This window comes from Mauremys mutica, chromosome 10 (assembly GCF_020497125.1).
Source record: "Mauremys mutica isolate MM-2020 ecotype Southern chromosome 10, ASM2049712v1, whole genome shotgun sequence".
Lineage (NCBI taxonomy): Eukaryota > Metazoa > Chordata > Testudines > Geoemydidae > Mauremys > Mauremys mutica.
Genome location: NC_059081.1, coordinates 49,482,761 through 49,499,806, shown reverse-complemented (window position 1 = coordinate 49,499,806; position 17,046 = coordinate 49,482,761). Strand labels below are relative to the sequence as shown.

General features: G+C 40.1%; 1 protein-coding gene across 10 annotated transcripts in view; it reads right to left on the bottom strand.

The window, feature by feature from the left end:
* Positions 1-17,046, bottom strand: part of GULP1 (GULP PTB domain containing engulfment adaptor 1) — a 322,371-nt gene that overhangs the window by 67,034 nt on the left and 238,291 nt on the right. For all 10 annotated transcript variants that reach the window (XM_045032402.1, XM_045032397.1, XM_045032396.1 and 7 more), the window contains one exon: positions 5,040-5,111. In XM_045032402.1, coding sequence (XP_044888337.1) covers positions 5,040-5,111 — 72 coding nt within the window. The remainder of the gene's footprint in view (positions 1-5,039; positions 5,112-17,046) is intronic.

Genomic DNA, 17,046 nt, shown 5'->3' with positions numbered 1-17,046 from the left:
TTAAATTTTAACTGACATTCCTATTTTTTAAAAGCAAACTAAAGGCTATTTTTCTGAATAAGAATAAACTCAGTATCTCTATTTTTTTGTCTTCATGGAATTCAAATTCAGAACACAGGCAATGCTATGTATTGGAAGTGATGTTGAGAGGAAGGTTTTAATCTACTGAAGATTGTTTCTACACAGAGCCTTTCATTAATCTATGGCTTCTTTCTTTTTTTTTTCTTTTTTCTTTTTGCAGGGGAGGGGAGGAGTTCTAAAAATTTTCAATTGTATCCATACGTTTTCTCATCTGGATCCTATGTCATCAAACAAATTAAAATGGAGGTTGTTCATGAAGAACAATTACAGGATTGGGCTTTGAAAGCTATATAAAATCATACATATTAGATAGTCTCCAAAACAGTTTGAAGATCTTTGTGTAACTCTGACAATGGCTGTGATTCAGAAGCTTATGCACATGGAAGAACTGGTTGAGATTTTGAAAATGGAAGGCAGCTTGGGTGAAAGTGATCATGAAATGGTAGGGTTCATGATTTTAAGGAACGGTAGGAAGGAGAACAGCAAAATAACGACAATGGATTTCAAGAAGACAGACTTTAGCAAATTCAGGGAGTTGGTAGGTAAGATCGCATGGGAAGCAAGGCTAAGAAGAAAAACAATTGAAGATAGTTGGCAGTTTTTCAGAGAGAGACATTATTAAGGGCACAAGAGCAAACTATCCCACTGCATAGGAAAGATAGGAAGTATGGCAAGAGACAAATTACAAAGGATGAATTTAAACAAATAACACAAGTATGTAGGGACAAATTTAGAAAGGGCAAGGCACAAAACAAGATCAGACTAGCTAGAGACATAAAGGGTAACAAGAAAATATTCTACAAATACGTTGGAAGCAAGAGGAAGACCAAGGACAGGGTAGGCCCATTACTCAATGAGGGGGAAAAACAATAACAGAAAATGTGGAAATGGCAGAGGTGCTTAAAGATGTCTTTGTTTTGGTTTTCACCAAGAAGGTTGGTGGCAATTGGATGTCTAACATAGTGAATGCCAGTGAAAATGAGGTACGATCAGAGGCTAAAATAGGGAAAGAACAAGTTAAAAATTACTTAGATAAGTTAGATCTCTTCAAGTCACCAGGGCCTGATGAAATGCATCTTAGAATACTCAAGGAGCTGACTGAGGAGATATCAGAGCCATTAGCAATTATCGCTGAGAAGTCATGGAAGATGGGAGAGATTCTAGAAGACTGGAAAAGGGAAAATATAGTGCCAATCTAGACAAAGGGAAATAAGGACAACCCGGGGATATTACACACCAGTCAGCTTAACTTCTGTACCCAGAAAGATAATGGAGCAAATAATAAAAGAATCAATTTGCAAACATTGAGAAGATAATGAGGTGATAAGTAACAGCCAGCATGGATTTGTCAAGAACAAATCATGTCAAACCAACCTGATAGCTTTCTTTGACAGGCTAACAAGCCTTGTGGGTAGGGAGAAGCAGTAGACGTGGTATAGCTTGACTTTAGTAAAACTTTTATTACTGTTTCACATGACCTTCTAATAAACAAACTAGGGAAATGCAACCTAGATGGAGCTACTATAAAATGGGTGCAAAACTGGTTGGAAAACCATTCCCAGAGAGTAGTTATCAGTTCACAGTCATGCTGGAAGGGTATAATGAGTGGGGTCCCACAGGGATCAGGTCTAGGTCTGGTTCTGTTCAGTATCTTCCTCAGTGATTTAGATAATGGCTTACAGAGTACACTTATAAAGTTTGCAGATGATACCAAGCTGGGAGGAGTTGCAAGTGCTTTGGAGGATAGGATTAAAATTCAAAACCATCTGGACAAACTGAAGAAATGGTCTGAAGTGAACAGGATGAAATTCATTAAGGACAAAAACAAAGTATTCCATTTAGGAAGGAACAATCAGTTGCACACGTACAAGATGGGGAATGACTGCCTAGGAAAGAGTACTGTGGAAAGGGATCTGGGGGGCATAATGGACCATAAGCTAAATATGAGTCAACAGTGTAACGCTGTTGGAAAAAAAAAAGAAAAAGAAAAAAAAACCCAAAACATCATTCTGGGATGTATTAGCAGGAGTATTGTAAGCAAGACATGAGAAGTAATTCTTCTGCTCTACTCTGCACCGATTAGGTCTCAACTGGAGTATTGTATCAGGTTCTGGGCGCCACATTTCAGGAAAGATGTGGACAAATTGGAGAAAGTCCAGAGAAGAGCAACAAAAATGATTAAAGGTCCAGAAAACATGACCTATGAGGGAAGATTGAACAAATTGGGTTTGTTTAGTCTGGAAAAGAGAAGACTGAGAGAGGATATAACAATTTTCAAGTACATAAAAGGTTGTTATAAGGAGGAGGGAGAAAAATCGTTCTTCTTAACCTATAAGGATAGGACAAGAAGCAATGGGTTTAAATTGCAGCAAGAGAGGTTTAGGTTGAAAGCTAGGAAAAACTTCCTGTCAGAGTTAGGCACTGAAATAAATTGCCTAGGGAGGTTGTGGATTCTCCATCACTGGAGATTTTTAAGAGCAGGTTAGACAAACACCTGTCAGGAATGGTCTAGATAATACTTGGTCCTACAATGAGTGCAGGGGACTGGATTAGATGACCTCTCGAGGTCCCTTGGAATCACAAAAATCATAGAATATCAGGGTTGGATGGGACCTCAGGAGGTCATCTAGTCCAACCCCCTGCTCAAAGCAGAACCAGTCCTCAACTAAATCATCCCCGTCAGGGCTTTGTCAAGCCTGACCTTAAAAACCTCTAAGGAAGGAGATTCCATCACCTCCCTAGGTAACCCATCCCAGTGCTTCACCACCCTCCTAGTGAAAAAACTTTTCCTAATATCCAACCTAAACCTCCCCTACTTCTAGTTCTATGATTCTATGATATCAGGTAGCTGCTTATCAATGCACCAGTTAATCATGGACAGCATTTTACTCAAATCGTGCACAGAAATCTTACTATAAATATACATTTGTAAGATTTAGTGTTTGATCTTGAACAAGTATTTGCCTAGGACAGGGATGCATGCAGACTGATCCATTTGGAGATTTAAGCCCTTTGCTGGTACATTCCATAGACTGTAAGAAACATCCTTTTTCCATCTGATTTCTCCCTTGAACCATCATAAAGGGCCTGATCTTGCAGTCCAATATACAAAATTCCCACTGAATGCACTGAGGGTTACATGATAATATAGCTGAGGCCTAACAGTGAGCAAGCTTGATTATGGAGGGGATCACTTGATGGTGTTTTAAGGATGGAGAGAATTAGAAACTCTAAAATGTCTTTAAAAAAAAATCAACTTTTCTGTGCCAGGGCATTGTCTCGAGCGACTTCTGCACTGAGTATATTTTTTCTGGCTGCATCTTTCTGTGCATTTAAAATAGTATGTCTAATAACATACAGTTTATCACAACATTATCTGAAAATTGGGTACAAAACTGTACATTTCATACATCATTCCTGATTAAAAAAGAGTCACACTTGGGTTAACATAACATAATACATTCAAAAGTAGCCATGCTGTAATGTTTCTGTTTGGGAACATGAATTGATACAATAATAGGTGATCTCCCTATGATTGCCTAAGTCAAAACCTAGTAGCACCTGCATTATTTGGGCAGAGTGAAAACGATTGTTAAGAATTTCATTCCAATACATCTCGGTGAGGCTACTAATTGCTCTTAAAAATGCGTTTCCAAGGAAAACCTACATGTCAAATGTTGATATTCAATGATTCCTGCTCTCTCTCTCTCTCGCTCTTTTTTTTTTTTTTAAGGCATCATCTCTTCAATCTTTACTCTGGAAAATTCCGATTGATTTCAATGTGTATTTTGTCTTAGGGCAGGGGTAGTCAATCATTTTTTGTCAAGGTCCAAATTTCTAGGTCAAGTCTTCTAGTAAAGACCCAGACTCCAGAGAAAACAATACAAAAAATAACAATAATGACAATAATAAGTAAATAAAAAGATTTCAGGCTCTATTGGCTACCCCTGCTTAAGGCTTCCTCTTTACATACACCAGTGCAGCTGTGCTGCTAAAGCACTTTAGGCCAGGTCTACACTACAAACTTGTGTCAGTATAATTATGTCGATCAAGAGTGTGAAAAATCCACCTTTCCCGTCGGTGTAGGAAGGTCTTCATTTAAGTGCTGCAGCTGGGCCGATGCAGCATTTCAAGTGTGTCTGCCTTTTGAGAAGATTCCACTATGCCAATGGGGAGTTTCTCCCATTGGCATAGTTAATCCACCTCTCTTGTTGCCATAGCACTGTCTACACCAGGGATTAGGGCAATATATCCTCATCACTCAGGGGTGTGGATTTTTCACACCCAACTGACATAGTTATACCAATATAAGTCCATAGTGTAGACCAGGTCTTAATAAAGATTGTAGGTTTTGTTAGTTCCGTTCATTCATCATGAAGCGCTGCACACAATGAAAATGACTAGAATTTAGCCAAGTGCTAAGCTGAGCACACCAATCACCCGTTTCTTTGATAGTTTGGCAGCACTTCCAGGAAAACTGGTGCAGCAGGGCACCTTCACCTTCAACCTCAGGTTAGATGTGATTCTCAGTAATGAGTCATAAGTCTAAACAAGTTTTAGTTGTCTTGCACTGACAGGCAACAGGATTTTTTAAAGCCTGATTAGAGGTTATCAATCACCACATATGGGTAGCTGAAACTAAATTAAACTGTTGATAAATAATTTAGAATGAATAAGGTCCAAACAATTTGCCAAATGAAGGTATTATACATGAAGGCACTGAACTTCATGCTACTATTGGTAGTTATCTTTCCTAGCAAGACAGTCTTCAAAATATTTGGGCAGAAGAGCAGAAGATCAGGTAGTATATATGCAATACAGAAGTATTTACATACTAGTGAGGTTAGTAAAAGTCACAGCTTTTGACATGCTGTAAATGTCCACAGTCATTTATTGAACTATATATAATATAACATGATACACATTGGTTTTATCTATATTTATAAATGCTTCCCTACCTTTAGTTTTCTAACAGCATCTCTCACAACTTCTGTACCTTTGGGCTGCTCCACTTCTGTACTGCCAAGAAACTGAAAATATTGTAATTTGTGAGAAAAATGTTATATGCTGAAGGCACAATTTACTGATTAACTTTGTAAATAATATTTTGGAAATACAATTCTTTCAGCACTTGATTTTGTTGTCTAATGATGGATCTTAATATACTTATTTTTAATCAAAGGAAATGAAGGCAACAGAAATTAAACTCCTAATTAGAGTGAAAACATCAAAGTTCTTTGAAGCAGTCTTTGAAACCCATTTTACTTGGTTGAATTCACAGAAGTCCTTGGATTTCTGGTCAAGTTACTTTCCCTCTGTAGAATATAATTTGACTCTTTTCCTCTGGCATTGCCATAAGGGAAATGTCATGCCTTTTGGGAAAGAATGGAACAGTGCAAGTATTTTAGAAGCTCCAGTGAATAAGATGTTTCCAAGATATAAATTCAGCATGTGCTACCAGTTTGAACTGGTTGCTTCACAAACATGGTGAAGGATAATTAAAGGACTGATTCCACTCTCACTATGGAATACATTGACTCCAATGGAATAGATTCTGACTTACACTGGCAAAAGTAACACTCAAACAATTTACACAATAATAGAATATTACTAATTTAGCTCTATATTTTGACAAGATCCTGTTTTAACAAAAAACAAGTATGCACATCAAAATGTGCAGTGAGGCTCAATTATTTAAAGACACCTCTCCTAGCTTCAAGATTTGAACGCCAAAAGCACCTTTCTTAAGATATTTGCATGCTTATTGCTTGGTTTCCAAAACTTTGCATGTGCAAGGTGCAGTGGAGATGCTCAGATTTTGTTTGTGGTCTTAAATCAAGCAATTATATGCCTAGCTACCTGATTTCTACATAAAATTACAGGGTTTTTTCCCCCATGTCTGAGGGTTTGCCTATGCACAATTCTGTTGGAAAAGAAGAACACAAAAACTTAAGATGATGATTTAGACATGTAAGTTTTAGGGACTCTGGAAAATTTAAGAATAGTAATCAGCGAAATACATATACACACATACTCTAAATATGAATAAAAAGCAGGTTTCTTTGTGCAATATTTGATTTTCATTCAGCTGCACCAACATACATAATGCACAGAGAGGTGCATGAATTGTAAATTTAAAGTGACTTCAAAGCAGTTCACAAGCTGCTCATTTTACAGCAGTTTTCCAATATTCTTCTAATTCCCTAAGGAATAAGATAAGACTTTCATTAAATTTCTTGCTACAGTACAGCTAGTGTACTCAGAGCAATGTACTTTATCTGTGATCATTTTGAAGAAACCACGGTGCACCTACATAAAAGTTTACCTACTTCATTGACAGATCTTATAATAAACAACACAGTCTCACTAAAAATCTGTTCCTGTTAACTGAGTAGACTGTGTCATCTTGAGTACAAAAACATGTACACCAAAACACCATGCACGTTTGTCATCAATACTCAACATTACTATAATACCCGACTTGGGAGAGAGAGGTTTTGCTACAGCAAAAGGCTTACAATGTTTTAAATTTTTATTATGAATTGTTGACATACTCAGTGCATCTCCTGAGGCCTTAAAATAGAGGGCAGGTTCTTCCCTGGATAAATGACACTCAGGGAATAATTTTAAAGAGTTCACATGAGGGAGAGGTATGTGTCTTTTCTCCCCTCTCTCACTGATATCCCTCCATCCCAAATATACCCAGGTGCTCCAGTGGCAGTTCTCTTTCCCTGCCCCAAAGTAAATGCATGTGTTCAGCAAAGTGTGCACCTTCTTGGGACCAGAGATTTCTATCCCCAGTGCCCTATCCTGCCTCTGGCTTAGTCAACCCCCCAGCAGCTCACTTGTTTAGGGAACTAAAACTAGCTCAGGCTTCCAGCAGCTGTACCACCAGAGAAGGAGACTGAAGACCGTCCAGTAGCTCTAGTTCCATAGGCACATGTAAAGGGTGGGGGGGAGTGAAGATCTTTCTCTAACCTCCTCATCTCCTCCTCCCCTGAGCTTTGACCCCTGGACTGTAAAGAGGTTCTCTCAGTTCATATCCTTTCCCCCTTTTCTTTTAGATGAGGAGGAGATATATTGGGAGCAGAAGTGATGGAGTGGACTTGTCTGTCCATGGGTGGACAAGAACAATTCTCTGATGCTGTGTGTGTGAGAGATGAGAAAGAAGGGGACAGGGTGGATAGGTATGTGTGAGGAGGTGGGAGCTAGAGCAAAGGAATATGCACAAACATGAGGGCAGGAGTGAGGAGTGGATGGGTAAAAGGGCAGATGCATGAGTGTGGATAGGTAAAAATGAATGAGTGATATGGATATACACGAGATTAGATTGCAAGGAGTGATTGCGGTGGGGTGTGTATGTGTGGGTATTTGAGCATGTGGGTGGTATTGAGTGTAATACTCTCAATGTGGGTGGTATTGAGTGTTGTGTGTGGAGGTGGCATGAATAAATGGGTGTGCAGGTGTGAGCACATGGGAATTTCTCCCATGGGTGCCTCTTAATACTTTTATGTGGTTGCACCCAACACGTCCAAAAGAGTTATCAGGTTAAGGAGCCCACCACCTCTCAATACAAGTTTAAAGCCAAACAAAATTACTATCAAATTTGTCTCTTGTTGTGTATCCACACATACACATGTACACGTACATTGGAGCAGTATGGATCTGGAAATCCTCGCTACAGCGGTAAAAAATCCATGTTATAGGTACTGTTGATTTACATGGATTTCAAATGACAGCTCGTACTTGGACATCCACAATGAACAGTCCCCAAAGTAGAAATAAACTTTTTTTAATTTTAATATTTCTCAGGTTTATTCCGACCGAGTACTTGCGGGTGGGGAGCAAAGGGAGGGGGCCAGACATCTAAAATAGAAAGATAAAGTATTGTAAGCATAGGCTTACACAATTACAGGAGAAACCCATTCAAAACATATGTAAATGTAGATTATGCAAAATCTTCCAAAAACAAATCAACAATGAAGACCATGCATTTCCCATAAATTATATGGACATATTTTGTCAGTTACATCAACATTTATGGAAGATAAATTAACTAATCAGAATTCTTCCAATCATTTGTAATGCAGTGCCTCATGGATTAATATTAGTTTTGACATCTAGCATCACTACAACAGGTTTTATTAGATTCAACAATTTTATACTGCATGTGGAATCAAAGATTATACATAATAAAGTATGCAGCATAGGAAAAGATAATGGGATACATTTCATTCTAAAAACGTAATGGAAGTTTGTAGCATAAATGTCAATATTATTCATACAATATCTGAGTTCATGGGCTGTCATTATTTAAGTTGTCTGTATCTGTATCCACTGACTGCAGCTGTTTCATTCAGGTATGTTGTTATTTTTGTAATAATGTTAGTAATTGACTATTACATGTTTGTCATGTCTCACCCATGACCTCTGTAAATTAACTGTCTCCTTTGGTCTTCAGGTAAAACATAAGTGTAAAGCTACAAACTTTGCACAGTTTAACAATGAACAAAAACATATTTTATGTGTTGGAGTATTTATATTATAATTAGAGCTGGTCAACCTGCAAAAAATGATATATTTTTTATTTTTTTCCTCATTAAAACTGAATTTTCAACCGAAAATCTTGTCAAAAACTCAAAATTCAGAAATTTTCGATCAGTTCTAATCCCAATTAAAAAATATCTGACTCTATAACCATTTAGAGGTGCATATAGCTCGTCTATGTAACTACATATTTCCTATCACTGTTGCCCTCATCCTCTCTTTTCAATTGCTTCCTTCTGTTTATTTTGCCCAATTGTTGAGCCTTGTCAAATATTAGGTGCCAATCCTGCAAACATGTACATTCATGTTTAATTTCAAGACCATCAGGAGTCCTATTGGTTTCAATGGGACTATTCACGATAGTAAAGTACATGTAAGCAGGGGTGGCTCTAGGCACCAGCAAAGCAAGCACCTGCTTGGGGCAGCCCATTTGCAGGGGCAACAGGGGAGCTGAGAACTAATAGGGGGCTCTGGGAGCTGTAGTTCCTTGGTTAGCTCCCTGCCTATAGCGTCAGCCCTGGAGCAGGGAAAGAACTACATTTCCCAGCATTCCCTTGGCCACTACCAACTGGAAAGGAAGGAGGGGGACCTCATGCGGCAGCATGCTGTGGGTGGAGAGTGGTAAGGAGACCATATTTTAACATTAAAAAAACAGGATACTCCAGGGGGACGGAAGCCCCACTCTGCCACCATCCACTCCCTCCGACTGCCCCCCACAGAAACCCCAACCCATCTAACCCCCCGCTCCCTGTCCCCTGATCACCCCCTCCTGGGACCCCTGCCCCTAACTGCCCCCCAGGACCCCACCCCCTATCTAAGCCTCCCTTCTCCTTGTCCCCAACTGCCCCCTCCTGAGACCTCCCCTAACTTCCCCCCAGGACCCCACCCTCTACCTGTCCCCTGACAAACCCATGGGAGTCCCATGCCTATCCATCCGCTGCCTGTCCCCTGACTGCCCCCCCGAGCCCCCGACCCATCTAACCCCCCCTTCTCCCTGTCCCGCCCCCCCCCCCGGAACCCCCTACCCCTTCTCCAGTCCCCCAGCCCCCTTACTGTGCCACTCAGACCAGTGTGTCTGGCTCAGCGCAGCACCAGACATGCTGCTGCATACATGCTGCCATGCTCCCCTGCGGAGCCCACAGCCCCCACCCCCCCCACACACACCCAGCACCTGCCTTCCAGATTTGAACACCTCAAAATTCAGGCGTGCTCAAGCTCAGTTTGGGCAGCCGTTACTTCATTTCTCCCAAATCAAATATACTGATCCACTGTAACTTGCTGTAGAAAAAGTAGGATAAAATTGAGCAAGAAATGCTTCCCAGTGGTTATTAGGACTGGAATTGCTATTTTCAACAGCCATTGCCATTTTTTTTGTTTGTTTGTTTAAAAGGAAGACAGTGATATTGCATTGGCAAATTCCCCACAGAAAGAAAGAGTGGAACAAAAGAATAATAAAGGCACCTCAACTTTTCCTCATTTATGGAGGACAGTCTTATAATATGCATCCAGGTATCCTCCAGTCACACAAGCTGAAAATTGTTCCACTTTACTGCAGCTCTGTAACCATATGGGAACAGATCCTATCTGTGTTTTGTGCACATCCAAAATTCCTGCTGAATGACCTGCCCTGGGAGCGAGTTATCAGTGACCCAGGGCTGCGGCGGAAGGAGGGTGCAGGTGTGTGTGGGAGAGAGCCCAGGGCTAGGGCGGCAGGACGTGTGGGGGGGGCACTGGTGGGGGGAAGGGGGGAGCCCAGGGCTGGGGCAGCAGGGGGTGTAGGTGGGGGGGAGAGCCCAGGGCTGGGGCAGCAGGGGGACGCGGGGGGGAGCCCAGGGCTGGGACGGGGGGGCAGCCAAAATTTTTTTTGCTTGGGGCAGCAAAAAACCTAGAGCCGGCCCTGATGTAAGTGTTGCAGGTTCAGGGTTTTCAATTGTAACCTCTTTGGCACAGAGATTAGTGTTTGTGCTGCCCTAGCACAATGGGTCCCCAGTCATGGTTAGCACCTCTGGGCACCATTGAAATAAACAAATGAGATTGTTCACTTACTCACTTTACAGCATGGATTGACTTTGGAGAAAATACAGATATTTATTTGATCACATTTCCTAATGATATTTGATATTTGCAATTGATAAAATAGTTATTCATGTAACAGATTTGTCCTTCTGTTTTTTAAAAACGTTCCAAACAAAAAGGCACACAGTATAATAGTTATGTGACTGTATTTCTCTGCGTCAAATATTTTAAGTGCAAGTCTAGAGCTAAAGTGAACATTCAGTAATGCTGTGTAAAGTTTTCATGTGTATATTTTAAGAAGCTGGACTTTCAAAACTGATGAATTTTAATACTTTGTACAAACAAACTATTGTAAAGTTGATTTATTTTTATACAAAATATTATATATTTGAATTGTTGTTTGCCTTTCTTCCAAACATTTATTTTCTCCACAGATGAATCAAAAGCTGTGCTTTTAACCATGGGACTCACTCTGAGCTGACTTGCACCTATATCTATCAGGAATCCAGTCAATGAATCCTGTAAGTGAGACAGGTCAAGTCAGACTCCATAATAAAGACTTGTATATTTAAAACATATTGGACACGGTCTTACTCTCTCTGACATTTTATAATATTGTTTATTATTTTGCTACTGTTAGTTATGAATCTATTTTATAGGCACTATTGACCCATTATTACATTGTATAAACACAGCACAAAGACAGTCCCTGCCCCAAAGAGTTTACAATCAAAGGTTATTAGAAGGAGCAAATTTACCTGCCCTGCCCTCAGCAAGGTAAGAAACCTGGCCCAGCTGGGAAGAATTAATGCATGCCAATTAGTACACTATAGGCCTGATCCCATACCACTGAAGTCCATGGAAATTTTATCACTGACTTCAAGAGGAGGAGGATCAAGCCCAACAAGAGAAACTTGGCCCAGAGGGCTGTGTCAGGCAAGGAGCTAGAAAACAGCCCCCTCCCCTCAGGGTGAGAAACATTTGTCCTCCAGAACTTGATTGAAAACAGTTACATTTGAGACTTTTGTTTTCGATTCAGCTTAAGCAAGGTGCATTTAGGGCCAACCCAAGTCCCATTGAAGCTAATGGAAGCCTTTGTAATTGCACTTTGGCTGAAGCCCAGTTGTATTTTTATTTATTTCCATAAAAAGAGGCCTCTCAACATTTGCTTTTTAAATGAAACACAACCAAGTATGTTTAAACTCTGTCTAAATTTGGAATCCTTTTTACCTGACCAGCTTATCACATGTTAGTATGTTAAGTAGATACATATTAATAAAGAAATAATAATGTCTAGAGCTCCTGCAGTATTTTGTCTATTGTCCATAACGGCTAACTTCACTAATCTCTTCTTTTACTGAGGTAATACTTCCCCTCCCCTGACACTATATTTTAGATTTAATTATATACTCTACTTCTTTAAAACATTTTTACACTAAAAAACTATCTTTCAGAATGAAAAAAAAAAGATTTCAAAATATAAGATCCTGAAAAACAATTTTCAATAATTAACTACTGATCACTTAAAAAAAGATGATGGTACATTAATGATAAATCTGACTGGTAAACTAGTTTTAGATGCATTTTAGGACTTTAAAACTTTAAATTCCACTCTCCCAGTAGAGAGCAGTGCAGGATATTTTACTGATGTAATAAGAAGATCTGTTTTCTTTTGTTACCACATTCCTAGTTTAAAAAAACCCCAAGCTTTTAATCGTTCTCAACGAGAATTTCCTTGTGGCTTTGAAATCACTGAATGCTAAAAGTTCTCATTTATCTGAATTTAAAGGTAGCAATAGAAAAAATAAAGTACCCATCAAATTAACAAAGAAAGGAAGAAAGCAATGTAAATTTCACTAGAAACCTGCTGCCAAAATCTGATAAATTAGCTCTTTAAAATAGCAGACGTTGGAAAGATGTTGATTTACTGCTTAAAGTAAGACTAAATATACCCATATCTCACAACACTACAATAATGAAGGTATGTAATGAAAAACAAAACAGTAACAGGGGGACAGAAATGGAGTGTTTCATAAGGGTAAGAGTTGCAAATGAAACCAAATAGGTCTTCTGAATTCATGCTGAAAATAGTTAGATGAATATATTTCTAACTTGCTAATCATTATTCAAGCTTTTGCAACATTAGTGTAGACTTGGGGTGTGGGGTGTCTTGTCTCCTAGGATGAGATATGGATGCATTTTTTAAAAATACTTTTGGCTCTTGTGCCATTCCCCCTTATGTATCTACTACAATCAGTTCCAGAGCTGAGATAGTCTGCCTGATCTCCCTCTTAGCTAAAACTTTTGTCAGAGTGTGCGTGTGCATAGGGGAGTCCTAGGAGGGCCACACCTTGGAAAAGAATTAACAGGCAAGATTTTTCTCTAAGTGCAGCTGCCATTATTACGGGGGAGGTTAATGTGGACACAGGGCCTGTATAGCAGTGTCCTTCCCAGGATGTGAATAAATATTGGAAAAAAATAGTCTGAATAAATATTAATTCCCCAGAAAGAAACCTAATTGGGACCAGGGGGTCTCTGATCGGAAGCACATTTAAGAAACTGCTCAATACTTCGTGGACACTACTGGATTCCCTGAAAGACACTGAGAGCAGCAGCTTGTAGTCTCTGGCCACTGCCTGAAAACCATCTGAGACCATTTTCTAAGACTGTGGGAATAGGGACCTTCTTTGCTGTTCTATGAGATTTGCATCATAAATCAAATACAGTCCAGACTCAGTAATAGGCTGTGAAAGTGATCTTTTTTAGTAAATGGAAAGGATGGTAAACATCTTATTCTGGTCAGGAGAACCCAGACTGCAGAATGATTCTGAGGAGATGATGAAGCCACGAATCTTTGCATGCCTCCTCCTGCCTGATTGACAGGTGAGGAAGGATATTAGAGGAGGTGCTTATGCCTTGGGAAAGAGCATTTTGGGCATGAGGGATTTTTCAGGAACTATTTGTAAAGAAGAAAGGAAAGCATGGTTATTGTTACAAAAGATAAATAGAAATGAAAAACAGCTAGGTGATAAATCAGTAAAATGAAGCCAGAGTTGAAGGCATTTAAGAGAAAATATTTAGGATAAGTGAAAAACAGGGAAAGGAAACTGTATTTGGTGAACTACTAAAATGGTGAAAAAAGTTAGAAGAAATAGGGCTATAAATCAGATTTTTAGTTACTTAACAAGAAAAGGAATTGTCTTGTTCACTGAGAATGCTGAAGATATTGTGGCAAATTCTAAATTAATCCAAGGGAATATAAACTGGTTTAATTTGCACTTTTTCCTAGGGGTCTAAAGGTGCTGTAATGATTTAGGTATATCTACACAAGTTGAAATCACTCTTCCAATTGCAGTACAGAGATTCCCTGAGCCAGCTTGCTTGAGTACTGGTAACAGCACAGCTGTGACAGCATGGACTTCAGTGTGGACTAGCCAAGGAAGTACCGATACTTGTACAGCCTATGCTGAAGCTTGTGCTGCTGCAACTTCACTGCTATTTATACTCAAGCTAGCTCTCATCGAACTACTGCGACTATGTGTATACAAGCTGGAATTCACACCCTTAGCTTATAGTGTAGACGTAGCCTAAGGGAGTCTAGTTGTAAGCTACTGGTGTAACTTACATAGCAATGGGCCAGAAGATATAGGAGGAAAACGAACCAAAGAGAAGGCATAGGTTAAAATAGGCCACCTCAGCAAAATAGAATAGGAATGTGGGAAATAGACCAGCTTCTGCTTTAATTTATGTCTTCTTACCCCCTTCAGTTCATAGTTTCTCTTGCTATACCTCTCTTCTGACCTCTCCCGCCTGGCCAAATTCAGAGGTTATGGGAAAAGAAGTGTAGGTTACAAATTTGCATATTGCTAAGTGGATATGGGGGTAAGAGAGGCTGAGTATAACTGAATCTAATTTGGTGTAGTTTAAAAGCCAAAGAGACCAGAAGAATGTGTGAATTATACCATCTTAGATTCCCTTTGATTTACCACTGAGTTTGACCCACTGTTGCTGGGCACGCCTCTAAGCTTGAAAGAGAGAAAAAGGGCAAGAATCTAGATTTTAGAGTATAAATTTGTATTAGCTGACTCAGCTCATTTGTAAGCAAAATTTGTCTCCAAAATTGCCCTAAACCTTGTAAGTAATCAAAACTCATGTTATCATGTTTATCAGTGAAAGAACACTGCAGGGATCTGTAAGAAAAGCAATTAACATGATGTATTTAAAAAAAAATCAGATAATGGTGTAGCCATCAGACTGTAAATAGGAGTAAGAATAACAAATCCCAAAGAAATTATAACATTAAAAGATACTGCCCACATCTCTGCAAGGAAGATAAGAGCAGATTAGACCAAACAGAGGGAAGCATTACTTCCTGCAAAGGACAAAGCTTATCTTGACAGAACTCTCACTACAGAAGATGTTGGTAATTAAAAACAAAACATACACTACAGTGCTATAGATCTGAACAGCATTTTACAGACACTTTTTAAAAAGAGTTGAGATTTAAGGTCACGTAGTCTGTTACCTCCACTACCCCCAGGGCATGTCACAGCAGTACTAGCCAACAATCAGAATTAGATCGAAGTATTAGAGCTCTCAGGAGACTAAACTATCATGTGCCACAGGCACAAAACAAGAGGGATAGAGGTGCACCAATGTCCAAGGCCCCTCCAATGGCAGTGACATGGAATTAATTTAGTAAGATGTAACCAGATGATCATGCCCTGAAGATCTTACACTCCAAACCTGAATCCTGATTGTGACTCAGACCATGAGCTTGTGAAAGGCATAAAAAACAGTACCCCTTTCAACTTGTGAGGGCTACCTGGATCTTAGCTACATGCATGAAAGAATAAGCAGGGCTACATGCAAACTTACTTTCTCCCCAGAACAAGAGGATGGGGAATGGGTGTATTGCTCCTGTTGTTCTTCTGGCTAAGGGTAGCAACGTATTGCTGGCATAGGCAACCAATACAATACTACTCCCCAGGAGCAAGAAGGGGAGAAAAGTGGCTTGGAATGTTTCTCTAGGGCATAGTCTAAGCCTACGTCAATCTCTTGGTATTGTCAGACAGTAGGGCTCATAGGCTCTATGGCAGGGGTTCCCAAACTTGGTTCATGGCTTGTTCAGGCTAAGCCCCTGGCGGGCCACGAGACACTTTGTTTACCTGAGCGTCCGCAGGTATGGCTGCTCGCAGCTCCCAGTGGCCACGGTTCGCTGTTCCCGACCAATGGGAGCTGTGAGCAGCAGCACCTGTGGCCACTTGCAGTTTCCAGTAGCTGTGGTTTGCCGTTCCCAGCCAATCGGAGCTGTGAAAAGCGGTGGCCTGGACTGCACCGCTTCCTGCAGTTCCCATTGGCCGGGAACGGCAAACCGTGGCCACTGGGAGCTGCGAGCAGCTGTACCTGTGGACGTTCAGGTAAACAGAGCATCTCGCGGCCCATCAGGAGCTTACCCTGAACAAGCCATGAACCAAGTTTGAGAAACCCTGTTCTATGGTAATACGAATAATAAGGGGGAGGAAAGTATGAGGAAGATACACGTTTCCAAAGTACAAGATAACAGATACTGCTGTGACATGCTCATCAAGTTGTTGGCTGTTTTTTTCTGAATTATTGATGTGTAAACTGACCAGAACAGATATGTAAACATGACAGCTTCAGAGCTAGTGACAGGCATGAAAGGGAAAAATGATTAGGAGGTATCAATTTATTTCTTGAAAATAATGCCTTCCTATACATTCCCTGTTATAGGTGGTGTCTTAAGCTCTGAATGTCCAACGTTCTGAGTTACTACTCTCTCTCTTCACATGATTCATTACTCCTCACAGTCAAGAAAACTTTGCTTTTGGATGTGGGGAAAACAGAAACCATAAAAAAAAACTATCAATGTCAAAAAAGACAAAGCTCCCAAGCTCAATCCTTTGTATTTTTATTTGGACATTTTTTTTTTCATGACTGGCTGTTACACAAGGGAGCAAACTTTTTCCTTGCATGAGTGCATACCATTTCCCATGCACTTCAGTGGGGGCTCTGTGTGTGCATGTAGGGTATTGGCCCCAAGAGACTACAGTTCCTATATTCCCTATTCCAAAACTATCAAATTCACTACGAACCTGACTGCCATCTAATTGCCTTAGGACAGATGGCACCAAGCTAACCTGTTCTGTTTTTACATTATTATTTACCCTCCCTGTAGAGCCCCTTGCAGTATTTCAGTGATGACTCAATAAGATTTAGGATAACTAACTAACGAGTAATAATTTACAAAATAAACACAATATTGATGCTACTGTAATGTGGCCTGATGGTATTCCCAGGGCTTGTCTACCTGGAGACTCAGGCTATGAGTATCTGTGCCAGCATAGATGAGTATGAGACCACGTACATGCGTCCCGTTGC